The following is a 23271-nucleotide window of genomic DNA, read 5'->3' on the forward strand; positions in this document are numbered from 1 at the left end:
GTAGTAGAGGCGGAAAGAATCGAGACAAAGACGGGGGCCGGGATTTTGCTTTTGTGTTGGGTGACGACGGACGGAGTCTCACACTGGGCCCACAACTACGCGCCCTTTGCTTTGTGCGTTCTTATTAAATATACTCCTTCTCCCACAATATTGAATCCCCGATCCTAAGATTCCTATGCCGCAACCCTACATGGCATTGAAAGGAGGTAAATATACTTTTTGAGTTAATCATCGATTTGATATCTCGACTATGAGGATTTCGCCAATCTGATCTTTGACTTTCAAAATTCTTCAATTTAGTCTCCAACTATGCTTGTTTATCCGAAATGGTCCTAACCGTTAGACATCCGTTAACTCAGGACCAAATTGGTAATTTCACTATAGTCAAGGGATCATTTCAGTAATTAACTTTTAGAGGAAAATGGTGTATGTGATGACCGAAATAGTCCATCGACTATAGCAAAATTACTAATTTGGTCCCGAGTTAACGAATGTCTAACGGTTAGGATCATTTCGGGTAAAAAAGACATAGTCGATGACTAAATTGAGGAATTTTAAAAGTCAATGACCAGATTGGTGAAATCCTCATAGTCGAGGGACCAAATCGATAATTAACTCTATACTTTTTTGTAGAGAAAATTTCAATTTTGGTCATATGACTATAGGGGCTTTGTTAATTTCAGCACTTGACTTTTAAAAGTGTCAATTTAGTACCTTGACTATGCAATTTTTATCAATTTTGGTCACTCCGGCCAAATTGCCGGTCAAATTTGGCCGGAAAATATTAAAAGGTAAAATAGTGAGGATAATTTTGTCATTTTACGTTACTTTCTTTCTTCTTCCCAAAGAACCCGCCGTAGAGTCGTTGGAGAGCCGGTAGCATGAGGAACACTAAAAACTCCGGAGTTCTAACCGTGGTGACGGAGTTGAAGCTGTTGTCGGAGCTTAAACAGTGTTTTCCGAAGTTTTGTCCGGGAGCTGTGTTGGGAGATGGAATCTGCAGGGTGGGGTTTGGACGCGACATCCTGATTCCGCCGCGTTCTTGAAATTAAAAAATCGCCAATGTTTCACGTTCGAATCGTATGTTTGTCGGGAGATGTTCGACGGTTTCAACCACCCAACTTCAGCATCTCCGCGCGAGGCGTTGCAAGATTCGTAGAAAAGACAGAGAATACTGTCGGGCAGATTCACGGAAGTGAACGCCGTGAATGCGGCGGACTACCTGGCCCGGAAACCAAAATCGACATTCGTGAGGTTTTGCAGCAAGAATCGCTGGTTCATCCGACCATGGAAGAATCTCTTTTCGGTGGCGACTGTGATCATCGGAAAATGGTGAAATCTGGGGAGTTTCGGCGACAGGGTTCTTCTCTTGTTTCGGGAAATGGCGAAACGCGTGTGGATCTCCGATGACTATGCATATTCTCCAGGAAGAAGAAAGAAAAGAGATATAAAATGACAAAATTATCCTCACTATTTTACCTTTTAATATTTTCCGGCAATTTGGCCGGAGTGACCAAAATTGATAAAAATTGCATAGTCAAGGTACTAAATTGACACTTTTAAAAGTCAAGTGCTGAAATTAACAAAGTCACTATAGTCATATGACCAAAATTGAAATTTTCTTCTTTTTTTTTGTATAATGAGTTAGTTCAATTAGTTTGATCAATTACCTTAAAATTTTATTTCAACAATAGTCTAAAGACAATCCTAGTGAAAATCTGGAGATCATTACAAAATCTTGACCGATAAAAAATGAAGAATAAAAAAAATTCCTTCTATCTCATTTTACATCTGATTTACTAAAATTAGGACATGAGGTCCATGAGGATAAATTTGACAAAATGAGTACATTTAGACATGATTTCACTAGACACAAATATTTGATATTAAATTATCAAAATTTTAAATTTTGAATTTTTCATCTAAATTATTATTCTATTTTTTTTTAAACAAATGCTATTGGGTTGCTCTTGATTTATAATAATTGATATACAAAAATAGTATACGATGATATGGATTATTTATGTGATAAATTTGTATATTTAGTTGGATTGAGACAAGGTGTAAGGTGTTATAATATTATTTAAGGGAAGGTGAAAGTTTTTGGAGACGTACATCTTAGAAATTGGAATGCTTGTATGGATGGGCAATTAGATATACTCAACTTTGACCGGCAAAAGAAGATATCGTCACTTTGTGTTACCCATGATTACATGGCACGTTGAATCATCTAGATTTCGTAGATTGCTTCTCAAAACAAAAAATTAAAGCATAGAATATGGTGGATACTATTTTCTTTAGATTTGATTTACTCATTTAAATAATACTTCCCACATCATATTTTATATTATATATATTACATATGAGATTTCCATATTTGATTGAAGTTATTTATAATTTATTTTTTTAATAAATAATTTATATAAAAAAGTATATATTTATTACAAGTAAGCATGTCAATAAGTTTTATCGACACAGCTGTGTGAACCACAAATAAAAAATATATTATTTGTGTATATAAAGTATATTATATTATTTGAGTACGTATTGAAAGTATATTATTTTATATTTTGTATTAAATAATATACTTTTAGTATATTAAAATTGTATCTTATATTAAGAGAAAGTATATTATTTTATATAATGTACATTCAATACACAAATAATATACTCTTAGTATAATAAAAATGTACTTTTTTATGATCTACACAACACTATATAGACTATGGTCATATTAAAATTTGTCATTTCACACTAACATGCTAATTTGTTAATGGTCATCAAGCCTATTTGTTTTGGGTTAATCAGGCTGATTTTTACATTTTTTGCCTTAACTTTAAAACATGTGACTATCTGACTTGTCGATCATGCTCAATTAATTTTTTTTAATATTAATATCTTAAATTTTCAATTTTCTCTCACACACACACAAACACATATATATAAAATCAAAACATCATTTAATTAAAGGAAAACAGTCAAATAAGCCCCTGAACATTACTCAAGAAGTCAATAGACCCTTCAACTTTCAAATGTTACAATTAAGCACTTAAACATATCGTTTTAGAGTATTGAGGCTCAAAAATCTGTTGGTAACCTATAATTACAAGTCACTAGAGTTTCGGCGAATTTTCAATCATACTTCCGCAAATAACACCGACGAAACATTCGCCGGTGTTGTTTGGTTGCCTACTCCGACGACTGGAGAAGGCAACCAAATGGGTCGCGTTCTCCAGTCGCTGGAGAAGGCGACCCAGATCGCATTCTCCGTCGCCATAAAAGGCGACCCATATGTTAAAATAATAGTTATAAACATTTGTTAAAATATTGAGTATATAAATAAATTTTTCATAGTAACAAATAAATTTGCGTTTATTTAAAACTTTAACAAATAAATTAATTTGTTCACATTTGTAATACTAAATTTATAATATTTTTTTTTTATCTTTTCATAAACAATAGTTTATTTTGTAATTTTTTAAAATATGTATTAAAATTTTATTTTAAAACGTAATAACGACTACAACAAGAAGGCTGAAAGGGAGTGTAACCTATAGACATGCTCCTATATATAAAATAAAAAGTAGCTTTGAGCAGCTTAGACTAGCGAGTTAGCTAACTCAAATTATATATCAAGGCAAATTTTACTGTGAACCATGATCCATGTAGTAGCGTGAACTATGAACTAAGTATCATTTTAATTACACTTTAGTTTCATTTGATAATATTATTCTATTTTTTAATTTCATTTTTTCACACACTAATTTCAATATAGTAATACTAAAATATATATTATTTTAATTATATTACAATTTCATTTGACAATATACGTTATTGTATAATCTCTATTTTTTAGTTTCATTTTTCACACACAAAAGTTTCATTATAACAATAATAAAATATCATTTTAATTCTACTACATGTTCATTTGACGATCATGGTCCACTGTATAATTAACAAGTTTCGATCGAGTTTATCAGTTTTGGGCTATCAATTAATTTTCTTATTGATTTTTTTTTCCTATACCTCATTATTATTATTATTATTATTATTATTATTATTATTATTATTATTATTATTATTATTATTATTATTATTATTATTTAATCTTATCATTTTTGAGCTAAAATTGACATGATTCCTTAGTCACAATTCACAAGTGCACATTTTTACTCCCGCTCTCCCTATTACAAATTTGATTTCCAGCGAGAGCGGACTATTGACCTTCTTGATTTAATATGATCATATATAAGTAACCTAGGTTGGTTTATCTTTTTATGGTCTTTTACCAGCTAGGGTCATAATGTGTGATTTATAACTTTACGCAATGCATACCCTCGGATAGTGGCTGCAGGTTTCCCTAATCAAAAAAAGAAGAAGATGAAGAAGAAGAAGAAAGTCTTGTGCTAGATGATTTTCATGTGAAATGTATAATACCTTTTAATTAAAATGTAATATTTTTCTATACACGCACTCATGACTTTGTTTGGTAAATGGCGAATCTGCCCAGACTTTGGTGAATTCGCCATTTTTTACGCTTTGACAAAGTCAAAATAACAAAAAATCTAGTTTGGTAACTTACAGTTTGGAGTAGTGTTTTGTTCCAAATCACTGAAATTTCAAACGCTGCTTTTAGCATCATTTGAGATTGGCGTTTTGAAAAAAGAATTTTCTTTTCCCCAAACACCCCTCATTATTTTTTTATTTTTATTTTTATTTTTGAAAGGCACCCCACGTTATTTATAAAAAAAAAAAAAAAATTTGTATTGCTCTCAAATAGGAGCCTTGAGGCACATTTAATCGAGGAGTCTTGCCCATAAGATGGGCAAGCAAATATTAGTGAAACCTATAAGGAGCCACAATGCTCCAGTGAGTTGTAAATTGTGAGAAAAGTGAGTGGTAAATTAAGGGGAGTGGGGCTCCCATTATTATTTTTAATTCTTTTACAATAATAATAATAATAATAATAATAATAATAATAATAATAATAATAATAATAATAATAATATAATAATAATAATAATAATAATAATAATATTATTATTATTATTATTATTATTATTATTATTATTATTATTATTATTTCATTTTATATATTAATCGTTAATATTACATAACTAAATTTACTAAATATTTTTTTACAAATCACTAATACAAGCTACTGGTCAAAATCATTAACACAATTCACAATCCACTAACAGCTAACACAATAAACTACTCGCTAGCCTGCATGGGCAGCTCAACTGGTCATAAGGGTGAAGTTTGAGAAGAATGACCAGGGATTGAGTCTCACCAGCGGCAGTCGTAAGCAACGGTCTAGCCTCTGTGATTCAGTTGAGTTACTCGTGGGGTTGGGATTCAACCTTTTGGGAAGAAATGAAGTCATGTCAAAAATAAAAATTTGTGAGAATCTAACATTATTATAAAAAAGAAATTAAAATAAAAAGCTGGAATAGCTCAGTTGGTTAGAGCGTATAGCTGTTAACCATAAGGTCAGAGGTTCAAGCCCTCCTTCCAGTGAGAAAGAAAAAAGAATGTTAGAGACTTGGAGATCCTTATAATTTCTTGTAATATTAATGCATTATGCGCCCAAAAAAAAAAAACATTGCATATATATGTTTTAGCAACACATAGTAAAAATACCCAACATATGTTATATTGTTTACAATATGCATATTATAATATCGATAACAAGAAGTTGGAGATCCTTATTATAACTTCATTATGCGCCCAAAAAAAAACATTGCATATATATGTTTTAGCAACACATAATAAAAATACCCAACATATGTTATATTGTTTACAATATGCATATTATAATATTGATAACAAGAAGTTGGAGATCCTTATTATAACTTCCCATAATATTAATGCATTATGCAATAATAATAATAATAATAATAATAATAATAATAATAATAATAATAATAATATGTTATTTTGTTTATATGCATATTATTATAAGGTTGATAACAAGAAGTCAGAGATTTACTTGTTTTATATTCAATTTTAAGGTGTACGTATTTATGTATTTTATATACTCTAATTTACAAATTTGTACTTTCATATAACAAATATATGACAAATCTCATATTATAATTTCAACTAACTAAATATATAACATCAGTTATATACAATATATTTTAAAGAAAAATATACCTGCTTAATTAATTAAGTGCTAACTAATAACCAACCCGCACCTAATTAAGAAAGACACACCCTCAAGTTACGACTTGTGATAAAAAATTCAAAACGGCCCTAACTCCCGAAATAATTCATTAATTGATTGCAATATATTATTATATTTATCATTTCAAGTACATAAAAATAACAACACAACATGTGTAGTGCATGTTATAGTTCATGTACATTAAACCAAATCTATAAAAATAGGTCATTATAATTTAAAATTATGTAACAGAGTCAGTACTCAGTAGTATTCAAAAAAGTCATTATAATTTAAAATTATGTATTTTAAATGATAATATTTATATTTAATTAAAGTGGGGTTTTTTTTGGACAGGTACTCCGTAATAAATATGTATAGTTATTTCTAAATATAGATATTTTATTTGGTAGAATATGGCACCACTTACCACTACGTACCGTACCGCAAACTCTGGAGATAATGTATAGAAAATGAATAAATTACAAAGTTTAAACTAATTTAACCACTTTCACACATAGTACTATTGTTTGGTTCACCCACTAATTAAGACGACAGATCGAGGGGATAAAACTAATAATGTTGTTGTTTTTAGTTATATGGTTTTGTGTAGACGTACCGTTTGCCTACCCTAACCATAATGCAACCTCCAAAGTACTGCACTAATTAACTTCTCCAAATGACCGAATGATCTCATTCACTCCACATTAGTTGTTCCCATTCCTTCCAACCATTCTTTTGTCTTCCCATTATTTGGTATCCACTCTCTTTGTTTTGTCTCAAATGATGAGTGTATGCATGTGTATGTATGTATATATGTGTGCACCCCTCCCCCGCAAACCACATCCTGATAGATAAACCCTAAATAAGTGATCGAGTGGATGAAATATGATTCTCATACTAAAAACATTTAAGTTTAATACTTGTCAATACCATATCGGTATAGCCTGTTGCACAAGATTTTCCTAGTGTGATTTACTTTTTATGTATAGTTTGCGTGAGTATTACACAATAATAGAGTTTACCCCGTGCACACTTTTTGATAATGATTGTGTGTTTCCATCGGACAGAGCTCATGAGTGATATTTATCACTTTAGTTTAATTTTGGATCATATCATCAAAGATTTGCGAACCAAAGGGTGATAATGAGTTATGGCTCAAATTAAAACCGATCAATTCACACATATTATTAACATTAACTTCTAGGTTTATATGCTTAATGATACGAATATATAAATCTTTGTTGAGCGATTCACATATCACATGCATATAGCCTTGATCGAGAAGATGAAAGAAGAAAGCCCTCATATTGACCTTACCTTGTACCTTTTCGATTGCCACAAGATAATCAATCTCAAACTCTCAAAGTCTACAACTCTGAAACCTCTTCCAACAAACCATAATAAATCGCTTATGGAACGTTTGGTTGGGAGGAGGGAATTAGAGGAGAAAAAAATTGTAATTTCGTGATAATTTAAATTATATTATTTGATAGGTAGAAATAGAATGATTGGAATTGAAAGGAAAGAAGTGAATAAAAGATTAAAATGTCATTGTATAATAATAATAATAATAATAATAATAATAATAATAATAATAATAATAATAATAATAATAACAACAATAATAACAACAACAACAACAATAACAACAACAATAACAATAACAACAACAATAACAAAATAACAATAATAATAATAATAATAATAATAATAATAATAACAATAACAATAATAAGAATAATAAGAATGACAATAATAACAATAACAATAATAATAATAATAATAATAATAATAATAATAATAATAATAATAATAATAATAATAATAATAATAATAATAATAATAATAACAACAATAATAACAACAATAACAATAATAACAATAACAATAATAATAACAATAACAATAATAACAAAATAATAATAATAATAACAACAACAACAACAAAAATTTATTATAAAATCACAATTCCACAAGTGTAGATCAGAAATGCAATTCCTGGGAAGAACCCTAGGAATTGTAATTCCATGGTTGGAGGGTATTGCAATTCCTTCAAACCAAATCTTTTAAACTACGGGGGGTGTATTCAATTATGACTTTTATAAACTTTTAAAAAATTTTATGAACTTTAAAAGTTTGGAGGTGTTCAATTCAAACTTTTAGAGAGTCTTTAAAAGGCAGACGGTATTCAATCAAGATTTTTAAAGAGTCTTTAAAAGTTCGGTGGTATTCGATTAAGACTTTTAAAGAGTCTTTAAAAGTTATGCGGTATTCAAAAAGTTATGACCTTTTGTAGACTTTTTAATTTTAGGACTTTTGTAGACTTTTCCTTCTCAAATATAAATAGTTGAAATCCAACCATCAACCCTAAGATTTCAAAATTTTCTTTCAACCAACTCTGAATGTTTTCTCTCTCTATTTAAAATCTATTTTTTCTCCCCATTTAAACATTATAAACCTTATACCTAAATTCAATCAATTATTTTTTCTTCATTATCCTATATTTTTTTTTCATACCTGAACTCTAACAATTTTTTCTCTCTCATAAACTTTACAATTTTCCTCTAAAAATTCAAAATAATATTATTTTTACTTCATTATTACTTGCTTATTTTGATTTTTTTATTTTTTTTCTATAAACTTTTTATCCCTAACTTCTAAACTTTCTCTATGAACTTTTCTCCATAATGTTTAAACTTTCTTTAATTCTTCCTAAATACATGAACAAAGCAAAATTTTCATCTATCACCGTAAAATTTTACTATATGGGTTTCATAATATTCATATAAATACTTATATTCATACTTATAACATGTTTTGTAAGAAGATTATAAATGATAAAATCGAAATCGTTGAAAGTGTGTAAGGATATATTCAATTTAGAATTTCAATGACTTTTGTAGACTTTTTAAAATAAAAAAATTGATAAAAGTTTATGAATGTTTTTTATATAGACTTTTATTGAGTCTTATAAAGTTTTAAAAAGTTTTGAACGACTCTATAAAAGTCAATCAAAGTTTATTAAAATATATCATTTTAAAAATTTTTAAAAGTCTACAAAAGTCATGATTGAATACACCCCCCTACAATTCCGTGGAGATTGGTAGAAATGGGTACAATGACATCCTACCAAATACCCCATTAAAACTTGCAAATTTGTCATGTTGCATCCACTTTAATTTATGGTGCGTTTGAAAACTCGGAAAATGATTTATGAAAATCATTTTTCGGGTTTCCAGTGTTTGGCTAGAGAGGAAGTCATTTTCCGTTTGCAGCAGTGGAGCAGCCAATCACCCGCCGCTGTCGCCGCCACCACCACCACTGTATATTTTAAATATTTAAAATTAAAAATGCTCATTTTTAAAAAAAATGAACCAAACACACCGAGACAGTTTTACGGAATGCAACCAAACACTAAAAAGGAAAATATTTTATGAAAAATGACTCATTTTCCAGAAAACATTTACAGAAGTCATTTTCCTGCTTTCCAAAGACACCCTTAATGTCATTCTAATATTTGATATACTTTCCTTTCTCAACTAGTATAATGGAGCACTATGTTAAATAATATTTAACCAAACATATTTAATATGATTATTGAAATATATATATATATATATATATATATATATATATATATATATATCACTTCACAACATGTTATTATTGTATTAATTTTTTTTTTGTATTTAATTACTGTACAAAATCTTATTAACTCGTGGTCTAAATAGTCAATTCATGTCTATCCAAAAAAAAATTATAATTTATTTAAACCTAATATGTAATGCCATTTCAAGGAGTGAAAATTAGAAAATAATTTTAATTGGAAAAAATTAAAGATTAAATAATTCATCTTTTATTATTATTTCTATTTATGGACGGAGATGAGATAATTTACCTTACCTAAATTTTAATATAATAAAACGAACTTAATTACTAACAACGGATCGGAGTACAGTTCCCAATTATTGTAAACTTGTAATTTTGTAAAGGAATGGGTAACAGTAAAAAGGAAGTACATATCTGGTCAGGAGAGTATTGCTATTGCACATTTGCACCTAAAACTTACCTCTTTTAATTAAATTTTTATTTCTCTGCTTGAATTTTGTTCCACCTATGTACGTAGCTAGCTATTAGCCTATAGTAAATGCCAATAATTCTGCCCATTTTTCATCTTCTAGCTAGCCACTATCATTTTTAGTATGCATAAGATGTATATTGAAGGTCCATTATATAAAATAATGTATTTTTTTTTATATATATAAGATACATTTTTAATATATTAAAAATATATTATTTGTGTACTAAATATACATTATTTGATAATGTACAAAATACCAGGATTATGTGGTCTAATGGTATTCAGGTTGGACTTCCATTTGGAAGGTTGTAAGTTCGAGCCTCAGTGGATGTGTTATTTAGCTTTTTGTGTTTCAGTAGATTGAGAAAGTATATGAACAGATACTACAATGTAATAGAGCTAGTAGCATTCAAAAAAAAAAAAATACAAAATAAGTACATAAGTTGTAATAATTGAGTAAAGTTATAACCAACACTTTTGGAATTAAGTTGGGTGTCCATGTTGCAATATAATAATTCAATCCCCTTGTTTAACAACTCTAAACCTTTCATGAAGACTGCAAAATTCAGTTGTGAAACTATATGTAATATCAACATTACCCATGAAAGGCGTAACTCAATTCTTTAACCTGTTAACCATATACCATGCATGAACGTAACTAAATTACGAATTGTAATCAAACATCTTTTGTGGTAAGAGATTTATTTATTTATTCGCACCGGCTTAGTTTAATGGTTTAGTGAGCAGTATTTGGGGTAAAAGACCAAGGTTCGAACCTCGGCAGCGGCAGTGTGGGGATAATGTTCAAAGTGGGCAGATTCCTTGTGTGCACCGTCATTTGGCCTTGCCTACTAGCCTGATTTACATCCCCCACATGCCCTCGAAGTGTGGGGAACCCTTAGGGTGGGGATTCAGCCTTTTGGGGTAAGTATATGATTTATTTTGGAGTGAGAAATATATAGCATTGGATTCTTGGAAATTGATGGCCATTGGATTCCAAAGTCAAGAATGCAAACACTCATCTATATTAATATTTGTGAGTGTGTGTATATATATATATTGTGATCCAATCATTTCTTGTACGACCTCAACCTTGTCCTTTTCCCCAGCAATTCTGGCTACCTTATCGGAGTATTTATTATTTATTATTTATATTTTGAGCCCAGCCCCCACCATAACCATTAACCCATCCATGTGTTTCTCTGCATCATATCAATCTATATATTATCTACGCACAACTAACTATACTATACTATACTATACTATACATGCATGCCTCAATTAACGCAATCATATGAGCAGCAACACCTTCCAAGTCAACATTTGGGACATTTCCAGATTTAAATAGTTCTCTCAAAGTCAAAGGTCAACAACACTCAGAGTTTGAACAGACTAAATAATTTCTCTTAATTGCCAGGGAAAAAAGAAAACCACTAAATTAAAACAACTATCATGGATGAAACCAAGACTGACTGACTCACTTTGTTTCACCATTCATGCATGCATGCATCCATCATATCCCTTCACTCTCTCATGTCGAGTTCCACTGTACCAGGGGGAGGCTGCAGGCTAATGTGTGCGCGAGACTTGTGGCCTCACCGGCGTCTTTGAAGGACTCACCCTGCAATATCATATCAGTGAATTCAACTACTTAATAATTTTCTCGAGGAAGATGTAGTGTTTCATGCCTCAACCCATTACTGCAATGAAGGTGGTTATTGTTTGGGAAAGAAGGGGGGAGGGCTGTGATAATAATAAACAGTAGAATCCATCAAATTAAAGCTAGCTCAGCTCCTTTCACATTACCTGATGTGTTGAGACCCCATCGTTTCACCAGAACAGTCCAGCGCCAAAATTGCACTCTCAGCCTGCATGCATGCATGTTTTTATCAACAATTAGTTCCCAATATCCTTACAATTTTCAATCTCGAGGGAGCCGAGGTATGAGAAGCTGCTAACGATAATTCAGCAAATTAAAATGATATCTTAGCCAAAGATTTGCAATACCCCACAAATACACATATTAGATGCTATATACGCATGCATTTCCTTGCCGTTCTAGAAATAAATGAGCAATTAGTATATTTCTTAAAGTATGAATATAATCATAGTCATAAATACCATCCTGTATGCCTGAAATGCATCCTTTTATAATTCGAAGAATGCATTAATTACTAGGCTAGTGTTTTATCTGTAAAAGTATCAAAAGTTTCTGTTAAGCATAAATCCATGAAAAAAATAAAATGCTAAATGCAGTCTAACTATTATAGTGTATCATTGAAGCTACTCAACTCATTAATGCAATTATCTTATCCTAAAAAGTGCCTGCTATTTTGTGAAAAGATTGAAGAATGCAATTACCTATTTAGCCAGTGCACATAGCATATTAATAGATAGGATAGCATTGAAAATACAAGTCACAAATATACTTGAGCAATCCGTTGAGTAATTTTACACCTTCATGTAACTAGCTTGTAAGAGACCCATCCATCGAGTTCAAAAAAAAAAAAATGAAGATAACCCCCCAAAAGTATGGTGTGAAGTGTAAACATACCACAACAAATTCAACAAAAGCAATTCGGGTTGAGTGAACTTGATCCCCCAAAAGCCTCAGGCGGGAAACCTGAAAAGAAAATTATTATTATTAATGTTAAATAAATAATAATTTCACTGCTTAGCCAACCTATTGAAACATATGTAGAAGAAATTAAAAACTCTCTGACCTCACCACATCTTGTTTCAAAAAAGTCTTTAACATCAGCTTGGGAAACCTGTTCACCATGACACCAATTTGCCAGTAATCAATTAGGATTGAAAGGAAAGTTTTTTTTCCGACCAGTAAAATTATGTTCATGCATGCATCTTTGCAACTATTTCTGAGCTACAGAACACTATATCCCAGAATATGCTTAAGACCAATAGAAACATTCAGTTAAATAAAGCACAGACGATTCCATCAATGAGAAAAAAGTTATACCTTCTTATCAATATTTGTGCAGTAAACTGTCCTAGTACACATCTCACGTTCATCCTCTGACTGTTAAAATAACAACCAAAACGAAAGAAGAAATGGAGTAACTATTTCCAAGAACAGAAATTGCATTTAAACAGGAATTAATAAATAGGTGAAAAAAAGCAAATTTCCTTTAAAATGTGCTCATACCCTGGGAAGGAATGTAGGATTCACAGGCAGGATGGCAGTTTTTGAAGGCAGGACCTTCAGTTGAGAGAAACCTAATATTGTGCCAGAGAGGCAAAGAGCTGCTCTAGCAGAGTCTGCTCAGATTCATTCCAGATGATAAGTCAGGAAACAACTTACAAGAACTCAAAGGCTTGGGAGCCATTCTATAAAGAAATTGGGTCAAAGCGTGCAACTTACATTCATCAGCAAACTCCACAAAAGCAAAGCGAAGACGGGAGTGAGGATCACCACAAACACGGCAATCAACAACCTACCCAGCATGTGTAAAAATAAAAAATGAATTTCCTCTTTCGGAAGTAAGGAATTCAAGGCCAAACCCCACTGAATTTACTCTTTCAAGTTTTTAATAAACATGTAGGCAATTTCCAATTTTCCCCACCGCTCTTTAAAGGTGAAAATTAACCACAGAATTTTAAAAAGAAGCGTTTTAAAAGTAACTACTGGTCAAGCTACCCACCATGCCGCCACTAAAAGGTTGTCTTCCCACTCTTTAAAGGAGAAAGAAAAAAGTTCCATAAACCATGCCTTTATATTTTAGAAACTCCGTGTATTTAAAAAAACCAAAATTTATATGTGGAATAAGGTTGAAGTTCAGATGAGTAAAGTGACTTACTTGTCCATAGGCACTAAATAAGGCAGCAAGACTCTCTTCAGTGATCTAAAAAACAGTAAAACACAAATCTTATAAACATCTTAGTCGAAAGTATAAGATTCATTTAACATTAATGAAGATCTAATGCATGCTTACATTTTGATCAATGTCAGAAACATAGACTGTTCTCCTGACAGTATCTTCTCTTTGAGCTCTGAAAAGCCTATTGCTTGTTCTCCTTCTACCCTGGTTGTTGTTGTTTCCTCTCTGCAGAAACCAAGTTATTTATTTGCCAGTGAACTATGAAAAAACAGATAAATGAGATAATATAAATCTAGTCTAGTTAAAAGAAATGTCTGTCCGAACAGACCAAATTAATATAAAAATAAAAGTTTATAGAATGTTACTCCTTCCATAGTTATCACCACCAGTAAATTTACCATGATTAAAACAAAGTTCCGTTTTGCTGCAATACACATTAGTGATGATGGATATGAAAACAAAACCACTCCAACATGGAAAGAATCAACTAAATCAATTGCTTGCATGGAAATGAAACCAGCCATGCAAATTAATGAACTCAAGATAGTGACTTTATTAACGACCATGTCAAAACACACCATTTCATTGAGATATCAAGACTTCAGAAATAGTTAGAGAGCTAGATATCCCAACACAAGTAGGAAGATATAAGGAGAAGATCAAATCTTGATTCAAGTGAAGCTGAAACATGATCCTTGAATAGATCAACGAGTTCAGAATTCGTTGTTGGAATTGGTTTTGGTTCAAATGTATTTGGACAAATGATTGACTGTGTTATTTTTAAACCAATTTTTAAAATACATTAGAGCAAGGGAGATGTCACAATGTACTTTCAACAAACCAAAACCCATCTATCCATCTTTAATGAACCAAATATGTCACTAATTGTTAACTAGCAAAATCAGTAGACAATAAACCATGTATCAGTTTTCATTTCCAAAATAGGAATGCACACCAATCATTCGACAGAGCAAATACTAATACAAAATAAGTGAATTTCAATTCTATTCGCCAGGATAAGTAAAATATTAATCTACTGTATGTAGTTGCAACTTGCAACCAAGGAATGAAAAAGCTGCCAAAAACCTTGTTACCTCTCTAAATAAGAGATCTTAGGTTCAATTCTCATTCACCTCAGATGTACCAAAAAGGCAATATCAGTTCCCTTTGCTGCAATCATGCTAACTTTTCCACTAAACTAACAATCAAGCATAAACACACCTTCAAACAACAAGTGAATATAGTCTTGTGACAGTAGATGGGACATGCAAACAATAAAATACAAGCACACAAAACAAACATAAAAAGGACATAATTCATCCAATCCAGTATATAAAATCCAGGAATCTACTCAAGTAAAACCCTAGAAGAGTGAAATTTTGGAAGCCATGAAAAAAAAAAAAAAAAAAAAAAAAAAACCTCAACAAGTATATGAACTCAATCAGAATGAAGAACAGAAATTATACCTTTCGATAATTCCGGACACCGTCAGGCCCCAAACCCTTATGAGCCCCCACGAAATTATGGACTCCCATTTGATCACGATGATAGGAAGAAGGAAAGAACTCCTTCGCCAATGGATTCAATTTCAAAGTCTTCAACATATCAACCAGATCCTGCATTTGATACTCTGATTTCGAGTTCAAGATCGAATTCGGATCAGAATTGGACCCCTTATCACCGTCTAACATGGATTCTGATTTCGCATTAGCGCTGAGATCAGAACCGGCATCGGAAATTTTGCCGGAATCGGCATAATTGTCCGGTAACGAAGAAGAATTCTCTGTAGCAGTAGCCTTAACCACTGCTGCCTCACCAGACACCTCCGCACCAGCAGCCATTAAATCAAACGCCAAAATACACTAAAAAGGGAAGTTTTTGTTTAAGAAATCACAACTCAGATGAATACCCTTTTATCAACCCCTCCAAAGACTCAATCTTGATGATGCCAAAGATCAATGGCAAAAGAACAGCTTTCAGAATTGGGTAATCTCCATATTTATTTATTTATTTGAAAGGAAGAACTATATTTATTCTCTCACATAAATTGATAAAATTGTTATGGAAAAAAAAAAACTATAATAAATGCATTCCAAGTTGTGACAAATTTCTGGAAATGAAACAAGGAGATGGATAGGAGAGAGAATACGTAGACAGAGACTACTGAGTTTTTGTGACGAATTTGATTACAAGTGTTGACGGTTTATGAAACAACAAAAAGGTAGCTTTGGTACTTTTTTTTGTCCAACTAACCCAAGGTTAGGTTATTTTATTTTATTATTTTTTCAGTATTTCTAACATAGTAAAACTAATTTGATATATATATTTTTCAATTCATTCTAGTTTACACGGTTACCCACGCCAACCAAACTGGTAAATAATTTAATAGTAATAATATTTTATAAGTATATTTTATGTGAGACGGCTTCATGTGAAGCGAATTTTATTCATATTTAATTCAAATGTATTCAATAATTTATATTGTATCATATTTTATATTTTATCAGTTATATATGTATAATTTTAATACACTTCTAATGGTTAAGTCAACAAAGGAAAATTATTAAATTCTAGATAAAATTAACATATAGACTGAACATCTTAAATAATTTCCCTAATTAGGAGTTTTTAAATAAACAATTACGGAGTAATAATCAACAAATAAAAATTACTTTACCCAAGACGGTTAACTAAAAATGTATAATTGTTTCAAAAAAAAAAAACTAAAAATAAATATACGGAGTATAATATTACACTGTCAGAAATTACATTGACCACTCGAATTGTCAGTAAGATGATGATGGTCGACTGTATGTGCCCTCACTCCTAGGAATTATTATTATTATTATTATTATTATTATTAGGGTAATTCTATTTGCACCACCCTATTTACTATTTACACCACTCTATTTAATAGGTATGATAATTTTGTAGGTGGTGCAAATAAAAAAATCAACATCATTAAATGTGGTTAGATATTAATATTTATTATTCCATTTTTTTATCCTCAAAATCTTAAAAAAAAAAAAAGAAAGAAAGAAAGAAGATAACCCACCCGTCACCTTCTCCGGTGAGAAGGCGACCCACTAGGCTGCCTTCTCACCGGAGAAGGCAGCAAAGTTAAAAAAAAAAAAAAAAAAAAAAAAAAAATCCGTCACCTTCTCCGGTGAGAAGGCAGCCGGAGAAGGCAACTGGGCTGCCTTCTCCGGCGAGAAGGCGACCCAGTGGGCTGCCTTCTCACCGGAGAAGGCAGCCCAGTTGCCTTCTCCGGTGAGAAGGCAGTCCGTCGCCTTCTCACCGGAGAAGGCGATGGTTGCTTCTTCGTTTTTTTTTTTTTTTTTTTTTTTTTTTTAAGAATTCAATTTTGATCTCATAAATGCAGTTTTAATAGGGTGGTGCAAATAGCATTTTGACCACCCATTAGGCTATTTGCACCACCCATATATTTATTATAATTTACCACCTTTTTACATTTTCAATGATACTTTACACCATATTTGGTCAAAGAGGGTGCAAATAGCAACACCCTATTATTATTATTATTATTATTATTATTATTATTATTATTATTATTATTATTATTATTATGAAGTCTTTTAAAAAATCAAATTGACGAAAAAAAATTAAAATAATGATACTGAAAACGTAGCACTATTTTGATGGGAACAGAGTTTTTGTCGGCAAAATAACTATTCTATCACGTTTTCTATAAAACTAATAAAATAAAATATTAATTTTATTCCTGCCACGTATTTTTATTCAATGAGAAAATGCTCAAATAGGCTCTCGAACTTTAATTGAAAAGTCAATTTGCCCCTACATTTTTTAAAAGTATATTTACACCCATTTACTGAGAAGGCGACCTTGGTCTCCTTCTCCGTGACCAGCGACCGTTCGCCTTAAATTTCGCTGGAGGGTGGTCGGATCTCTAATAACCTGTGCTAGCAGGTCATTAATAAGTTTTTGGGTTTCATTGTATCAAAATAATTTGTTGATGAATGTAATAATACCTTTAAAAAATTTAGGAAGCTAATTGACTTTTCAGCTAAGGATCGATGCCCTATTTGATCATTTTATTTTATTTTATTAAAAGATTTTTTAAAGAACTTTATGTTTGAATTAATTTGTAATTGTTATGTGAATAAAATAAGGATTTACACCCCCTTAGTTTTATCACTCACAAATAACCACTTCATGATGTGGTACAATCCTATACATTATTAGAGTTAAAGTTAAATTTTAAAAAAATTAATAAACTAATACCTAGGATTTTGCCACAGCGTGGAGTGATTGATTTATGAGTGATATTTAGCATTTTTCATAAAATAAAAATTAAAAAAGAAAGAATACTACAATCTACAGGTCCTATCTGCTATGATTCTACTTGACCCTAGTTAATTGGTGATGAAACTTGTGGTTAGATGAGAAAAAAAATTATATTACACATTTAAATAATCAGTAAATTTCACTAATATAATAGATAAACTTTCAATATAATAGATTACGATAATTTTGTATCAGGTAATGAGTTTCTCTCCATCTAATCCCAAAAAGAAAAAAAGAAAAAATTGTGAGAATATTAAATATTAAATGGGACCATTAACCGTTAAAAGGCATTTAATTATAAATTTGAACACCCGACTTAATAATTCATTATTGTTCTTACCATAGAGAATACGAGAGGTAAATTAAGAGAAGAATATGGGAGGTAAATTGTGTGATGTGCTCATTAATTATAAATTATATTATATAATGGTGTAATATAATTTATAATAGACTATTATCATTAAAATGAATATATATATATATATATATATATATATATATATATATATATATATAAGTAGAACCTACCTTTCTTCTTTTTATAATTACGATAAGAACAAATATCGTGAAGACTTTAAGAACAAGAGAATCAATTGTCTGCCCATAATTGGCTGTATTTATAAAGTTAATTATTAATTATATTTCCTTTTCAGACTTTTTTTTTTTGAAAGAATTTCCTTTTCTGACTTAATTATTCTTTTATACTTAATTGCTATTCACTCGTGGCACGGCAGCAGGGGATGTTAATTTAAAAATTTAATTAATTAACTTCTTGGTTGTTCCCTCTAATATTATTCATACAGCTATTTGTGAATTAATTAATCGTATTATAAAATAATTAGGTAAATTTAAACATTTAAAACAAAATTTAGAAAAAAAAAAAAAAAAGTAACATGATTGTTCTTAACAAATATTGGTGGCTGCTAAGCAAGTTTGGCGGATCTACAACCAAAATAATTTTTTTTTAATTTTTATTTTTTAAAATTTGATATGGAATTATATGGTCGGAATAGGATTCCCCCTTTATCTTCAACTGCGATTCCCTCTTTACCTTTGAACCGTCCCTTTTTAAAGGTGGAAAGGATTTTTTTTTTTTTTTTCCATAACATATCATAGTACTGCTCATTTCTTATATCTACTAGTTTTTTACGCGCATTGCGCGATTGAGATAATGCCCAATATTTTTTTTAAATAAGTATTTTAAAGTATATCAATGCAAGATTATATTGGAATTGTTCATGCATAGATAATTGAATGTTAAATTTGTGTATTTAAATAGGCAATTCTAAGTTTACAAATGCAAGATAATATAGTCAATATTGATTATAGTTGTCAATAAAATAATTGTATAGGTATGGTTGAAACCAAATACAAGACATAAGGGAGAGAAAATAAAAATTAGGACATAAATTATTAAATACTCCGTATATACTAATATTGTAGAGCTAACTACTGATTGCCAAACAAGGACATTGCGAGATAGTTTCCCACCTCAATTTGTTGTGTGATTTGAATACTCTTTTTATCAATAAATCTCCCAAGTAGTTAATATGATTGACTTAATTATATTTTTTATATTTTTTATTTTTTTAAAACAATTATTATTATTATTATTATTATTATTATTATTATTATTATTATTATTATTATTATTATTATTATATCATCATCATACCCTTAGGTCATTTTACATGTTAATCTAAACAACTAAGTTTTTTCAAATATCTTTTTACCAACCATTGATATAATTCGATGGTCAAATTCGCTAATATAATCCGCTAACGCTAACCGCTAACTGCTGATTGTCAAACAAGGATATTGCGAAGTTGTTCTCACTTCAATTTGTTGTGTGATTTGAATAGTCTCTTTGTCAACAAATCCTTCAAGTAATTAATATGATTAGCTTTATTAATTATATTCTTTTTAATTTTTTCATGGTATTAATAAAATACTTGGTAAATAAATATATAGCATTATTTTGTATTATAACTTTGATATTTAATTACAAAAAAATAGTGCACAAAAAAAGGTAATAGACAATGTGTGAATATAATCAACTGATGAATTTGAATGTAAAGAATTTTTACATTGGAGAAATATAAAGACAATATAACTAATAAAATTATTTCTCTTAATTAATTTATTAATAATGAATTATTTTTTTAATAAAGACATTGTAGGGACAATGTAGCAAATATAATCAATTGATGAATTTGAATACAAAGAATTTTTATATTGGAGAAAAATAAATACAATATAACTAATGAAATTATTTCTCTTATTTAATTTATTGATAATGAATAATTTTTTTTTGAATAAAGGCATTGTAGACACATAATTCTAAATTAAAAAATGATATGTATTATTTTTTGTTGTAGCTACTAAATTATTATTTTTAATTAATTTAATAAGAGTAAAATAGAGTACTAATTATGCCAACTTTGATTGGGATGAGGTTCGAACCTAAGACCTTTAAATTCTTATTAAAATCAATGAGTAAGTTAACGGTGAACTAACAGAGTACTTATTATTATTACTAGTTTTTTACGCGCATTGTACGATTGGGATAATGCCCAATGTTTTTTTTTTTTTAAATAAGTACTTTAAAGTATATTAAGGCAAGATTATATTGAAATTGTTCATGCATAGATAATTGAAGGTTGAATTTGCGTATTTAAATAGGTAATTCTTCTCCCAAAGGTTGAGTCCCCAACCCCAAGGGCTCCCCACACTCCGACTCGACAGAGCATTGTGGGAAGTTGTAAATCACGGTGACTCAATGGTTCAGCAGATAGGACCAAATGCCGGTGCGAACAAGGAATCTGCCCACTTTGGACATAATTCCCGCACTACCGCCGCCGAGGTTCAAACCTTGGTCTCTTCTCCCAAATACTGCCCACTAAACCATTGAGCTAAGCCCGTGCGGGTTAAATAGGTAATTCTAAGTTTACAAATGCAAGATAATATAGTCAAGATCGATTATAATTGTCAATAAAATAATTGTATAGGTATGGTTGAAACCAAATACGGGACATAAGGGAGAACAAATAAAAATTTGGGCATAAAATATTAAATATATACTAATATTGTTTGAGGAGATTTCGACATTAGGATTTGTGGTTAAGTTCTATTAAGACTTTAATATTAGAATTAGATTAATGGTGTAATTATAATTCTATATTAGACGTTAATATTAGAATTAGACTAACGGTGAATTAACGGTATTTAACGGAAAAGTTAAATGGATAATCATATAATTAAGGATAAATTAGAAAAACTTTAAAAAAAATTAAAACCTGAACAATTTGAACCATTCATTTGATTTAATAATTTGGCGGTCATTTTTTCTACCCAATGTTAATAATTAAATAAATTCGTTGGTCAAATCCGCTAATATAATCCGCTAACTGCTGATTGTCAAACAAGGACATTGCAAGGTAGTTCTCACTTCAATTTGTTGTGTGATTTGAATACTCTCTTTGTCACAAAATCTCTCAAGTAGTTAATATGGTTGGCTTTATTAATTATATTTTTTTTATTTTTTCATTGTATTAATAAAATACGTGGTAAATAAATATATAGCATTATTTTGTATTATAACTTTGATATTTAGTTAGAAAAATAGTGCACAAAAAAGATAATAGACAATGTAGTGAATATAATCAATTGATGAATTTGAATGTAAAAATTTTTACATTTGAGAAAAATAAAGACAATATAACTAATGAAAATATTTGTCTTAATTAATTTATTGATAATGAATAATTTTTTTTCACTGAATTAAGACATTGTGAGGACAATGTAGCGAATATAATCAATTAATAAATTTGAATATAAAGAATTTTTATATTGTAGAAAAATAAAGACAATATAACTAATACAATTATTTCTCTTATTTTTTTTTTTGAATGTTACTAGCTCTATTACATTGTAGTATCTGTTCATATACTTTCTCAACCTACTGAAACACAAAGAGCTAATAACGCCTCCACTGAGGCTTGAACTCACAACCTTCCAAACGGAAGTCCAACTTGGGTACCATTAGACCACATAGCCCTGGTCAATTATTTCTCTTATTTAATTTATTGATAATGAATAATTTTTTTTTGAATAAAGGCATTGTGGACACATAATTCTAAATTAAAGAAATGCATATCTATAATTTTTTGTTGTAGCTACTAAATTATTATTTATATAATTTAATAAGAGTAAAATATAGTACTAATTATGCCAACTTTGATTGGGATGAGGTTCGAACCTAAGACTTTTTTTTTTATTGAAATCAATGAGTAAGTTAACGGTGAACTAACGGCAATTCTTAAAATTTTAACGGAATTAGTAACGGTGTGTGGGTATTTTAGGAAATTTTAGTGTAAAATTTAAATCTTATCAATCTTTTAATCAATCTGAGCCATTCATTTGATTAAAATCTGTGACCGCCATTTTTTCTACCCATTATAGGCCTAACTCTCTTGGGCTCTTATTAGTATAGTAGATAGTAGATATCTATTTACTAATACTAATATATAATCTAATAAGAGATAATAAAGTTAAGTTTGGGAACTAAAAAATATTGATCTAATTATTTAATAAAATGAATAGTTCATATTATTTTGATTTTAGTTTTTTTTTTTTTTCATATTTTACCCTCTATTTCATTTACTTTTTTAAATACCCCACAATCCATCGGTATAAACTTTAGTAACAGAATATTCAGTTAACTATTTACTCCGTATTATTCTTTAATTTACTCATTGATTTCCATAAGAAATATCTTAAATTCGAACTTCATCCCAATCAGAGTTGACATAATTGTTGAACATATATTATGAACATGTTAGAGTGTATGAAAAAAGTAC

General features: G+C 29.9%; 1 protein-coding gene and 1 non-coding gene across 2 annotated transcripts; one reads left to right on the forward strand and one right to left on the reverse strand.

Annotated features, from left to right (window-relative positions):
• Nucleotides 1-5446: 5446 nt before the first annotated feature.
• On the forward strand, nt 5447-5520 carry TRNAN-GUU. The gene has a single exon. It is a non-coding gene; the product is annotated as a tRNA-Asn (tRNA).
• A 6043-nt stretch (nt 5521-11563) lies between these two features.
• LOC109188442 (polyadenylate-binding protein-interacting protein 8-like) lies at nt 11564-16259 on the reverse strand. The gene is made up of 10 exons (XM_019339130.1): nt 15553-16259; nt 14201-14311; nt 14066-14110; nt 13630-13702; nt 13414-13526; nt 13228-13287; nt 12974-13021; nt 12805-12873; nt 12057-12118; nt 11564-11871 (listed from the first exon to the last, which is right to left on the reverse strand). The coding sequence occupies exons 1-10, from the start codon at nt 15925-15927 to the stop codon at nt 11820-11822; spliced, it is 1008 nt and encodes a 335-aa protein (XP_019194675.1). The 5' UTR covers nt 15928-16259; the 3' UTR covers nt 11564-11819.
• Nucleotides 16260-23271: the final 7012 nt, after the last annotated feature.

This window comes from Ipomoea nil, unplaced genomic scaffold, assembly GCF_001879475.1.
Source record: "Ipomoea nil cultivar Tokyo-kokei standard unplaced genomic scaffold, Asagao_1.1 scaffold1421, whole genome shotgun sequence".
In the NCBI taxonomy this organism is placed as follows: domain Eukaryota; kingdom Viridiplantae; phylum Streptophyta; class Magnoliopsida; order Solanales; family Convolvulaceae; genus Ipomoea; species Ipomoea nil.

What these genes read in the sequence shown, in the direction of transcription:
- LOC109188442 (XM_019339130.1), bottom strand. Translation starts at nt 15,927, where the DNA reads ATGGCTGCTGGTGCGGAGGTGTCTGGTGAGGCAGCAGTGGTTAAGGCT. An exon ending in TTGAAACAAGATGTGGTGAG is followed by an intron (nt 12,874 to 12,973) that starts GTCAGAGAGTTT and finishes TTTTCTTTTCAG; the next exon opens with GTTTCCCGCCTGAGGCTTTT. An exon ending in ATGGGGTCTCAACACATCAG is followed by an intron (nt 11,872 to 12,056) that starts GTAATGTGAAAG and finishes ATGATATTGCAG; the next exon opens with GGTGAGTCCTTCAAAGACGC.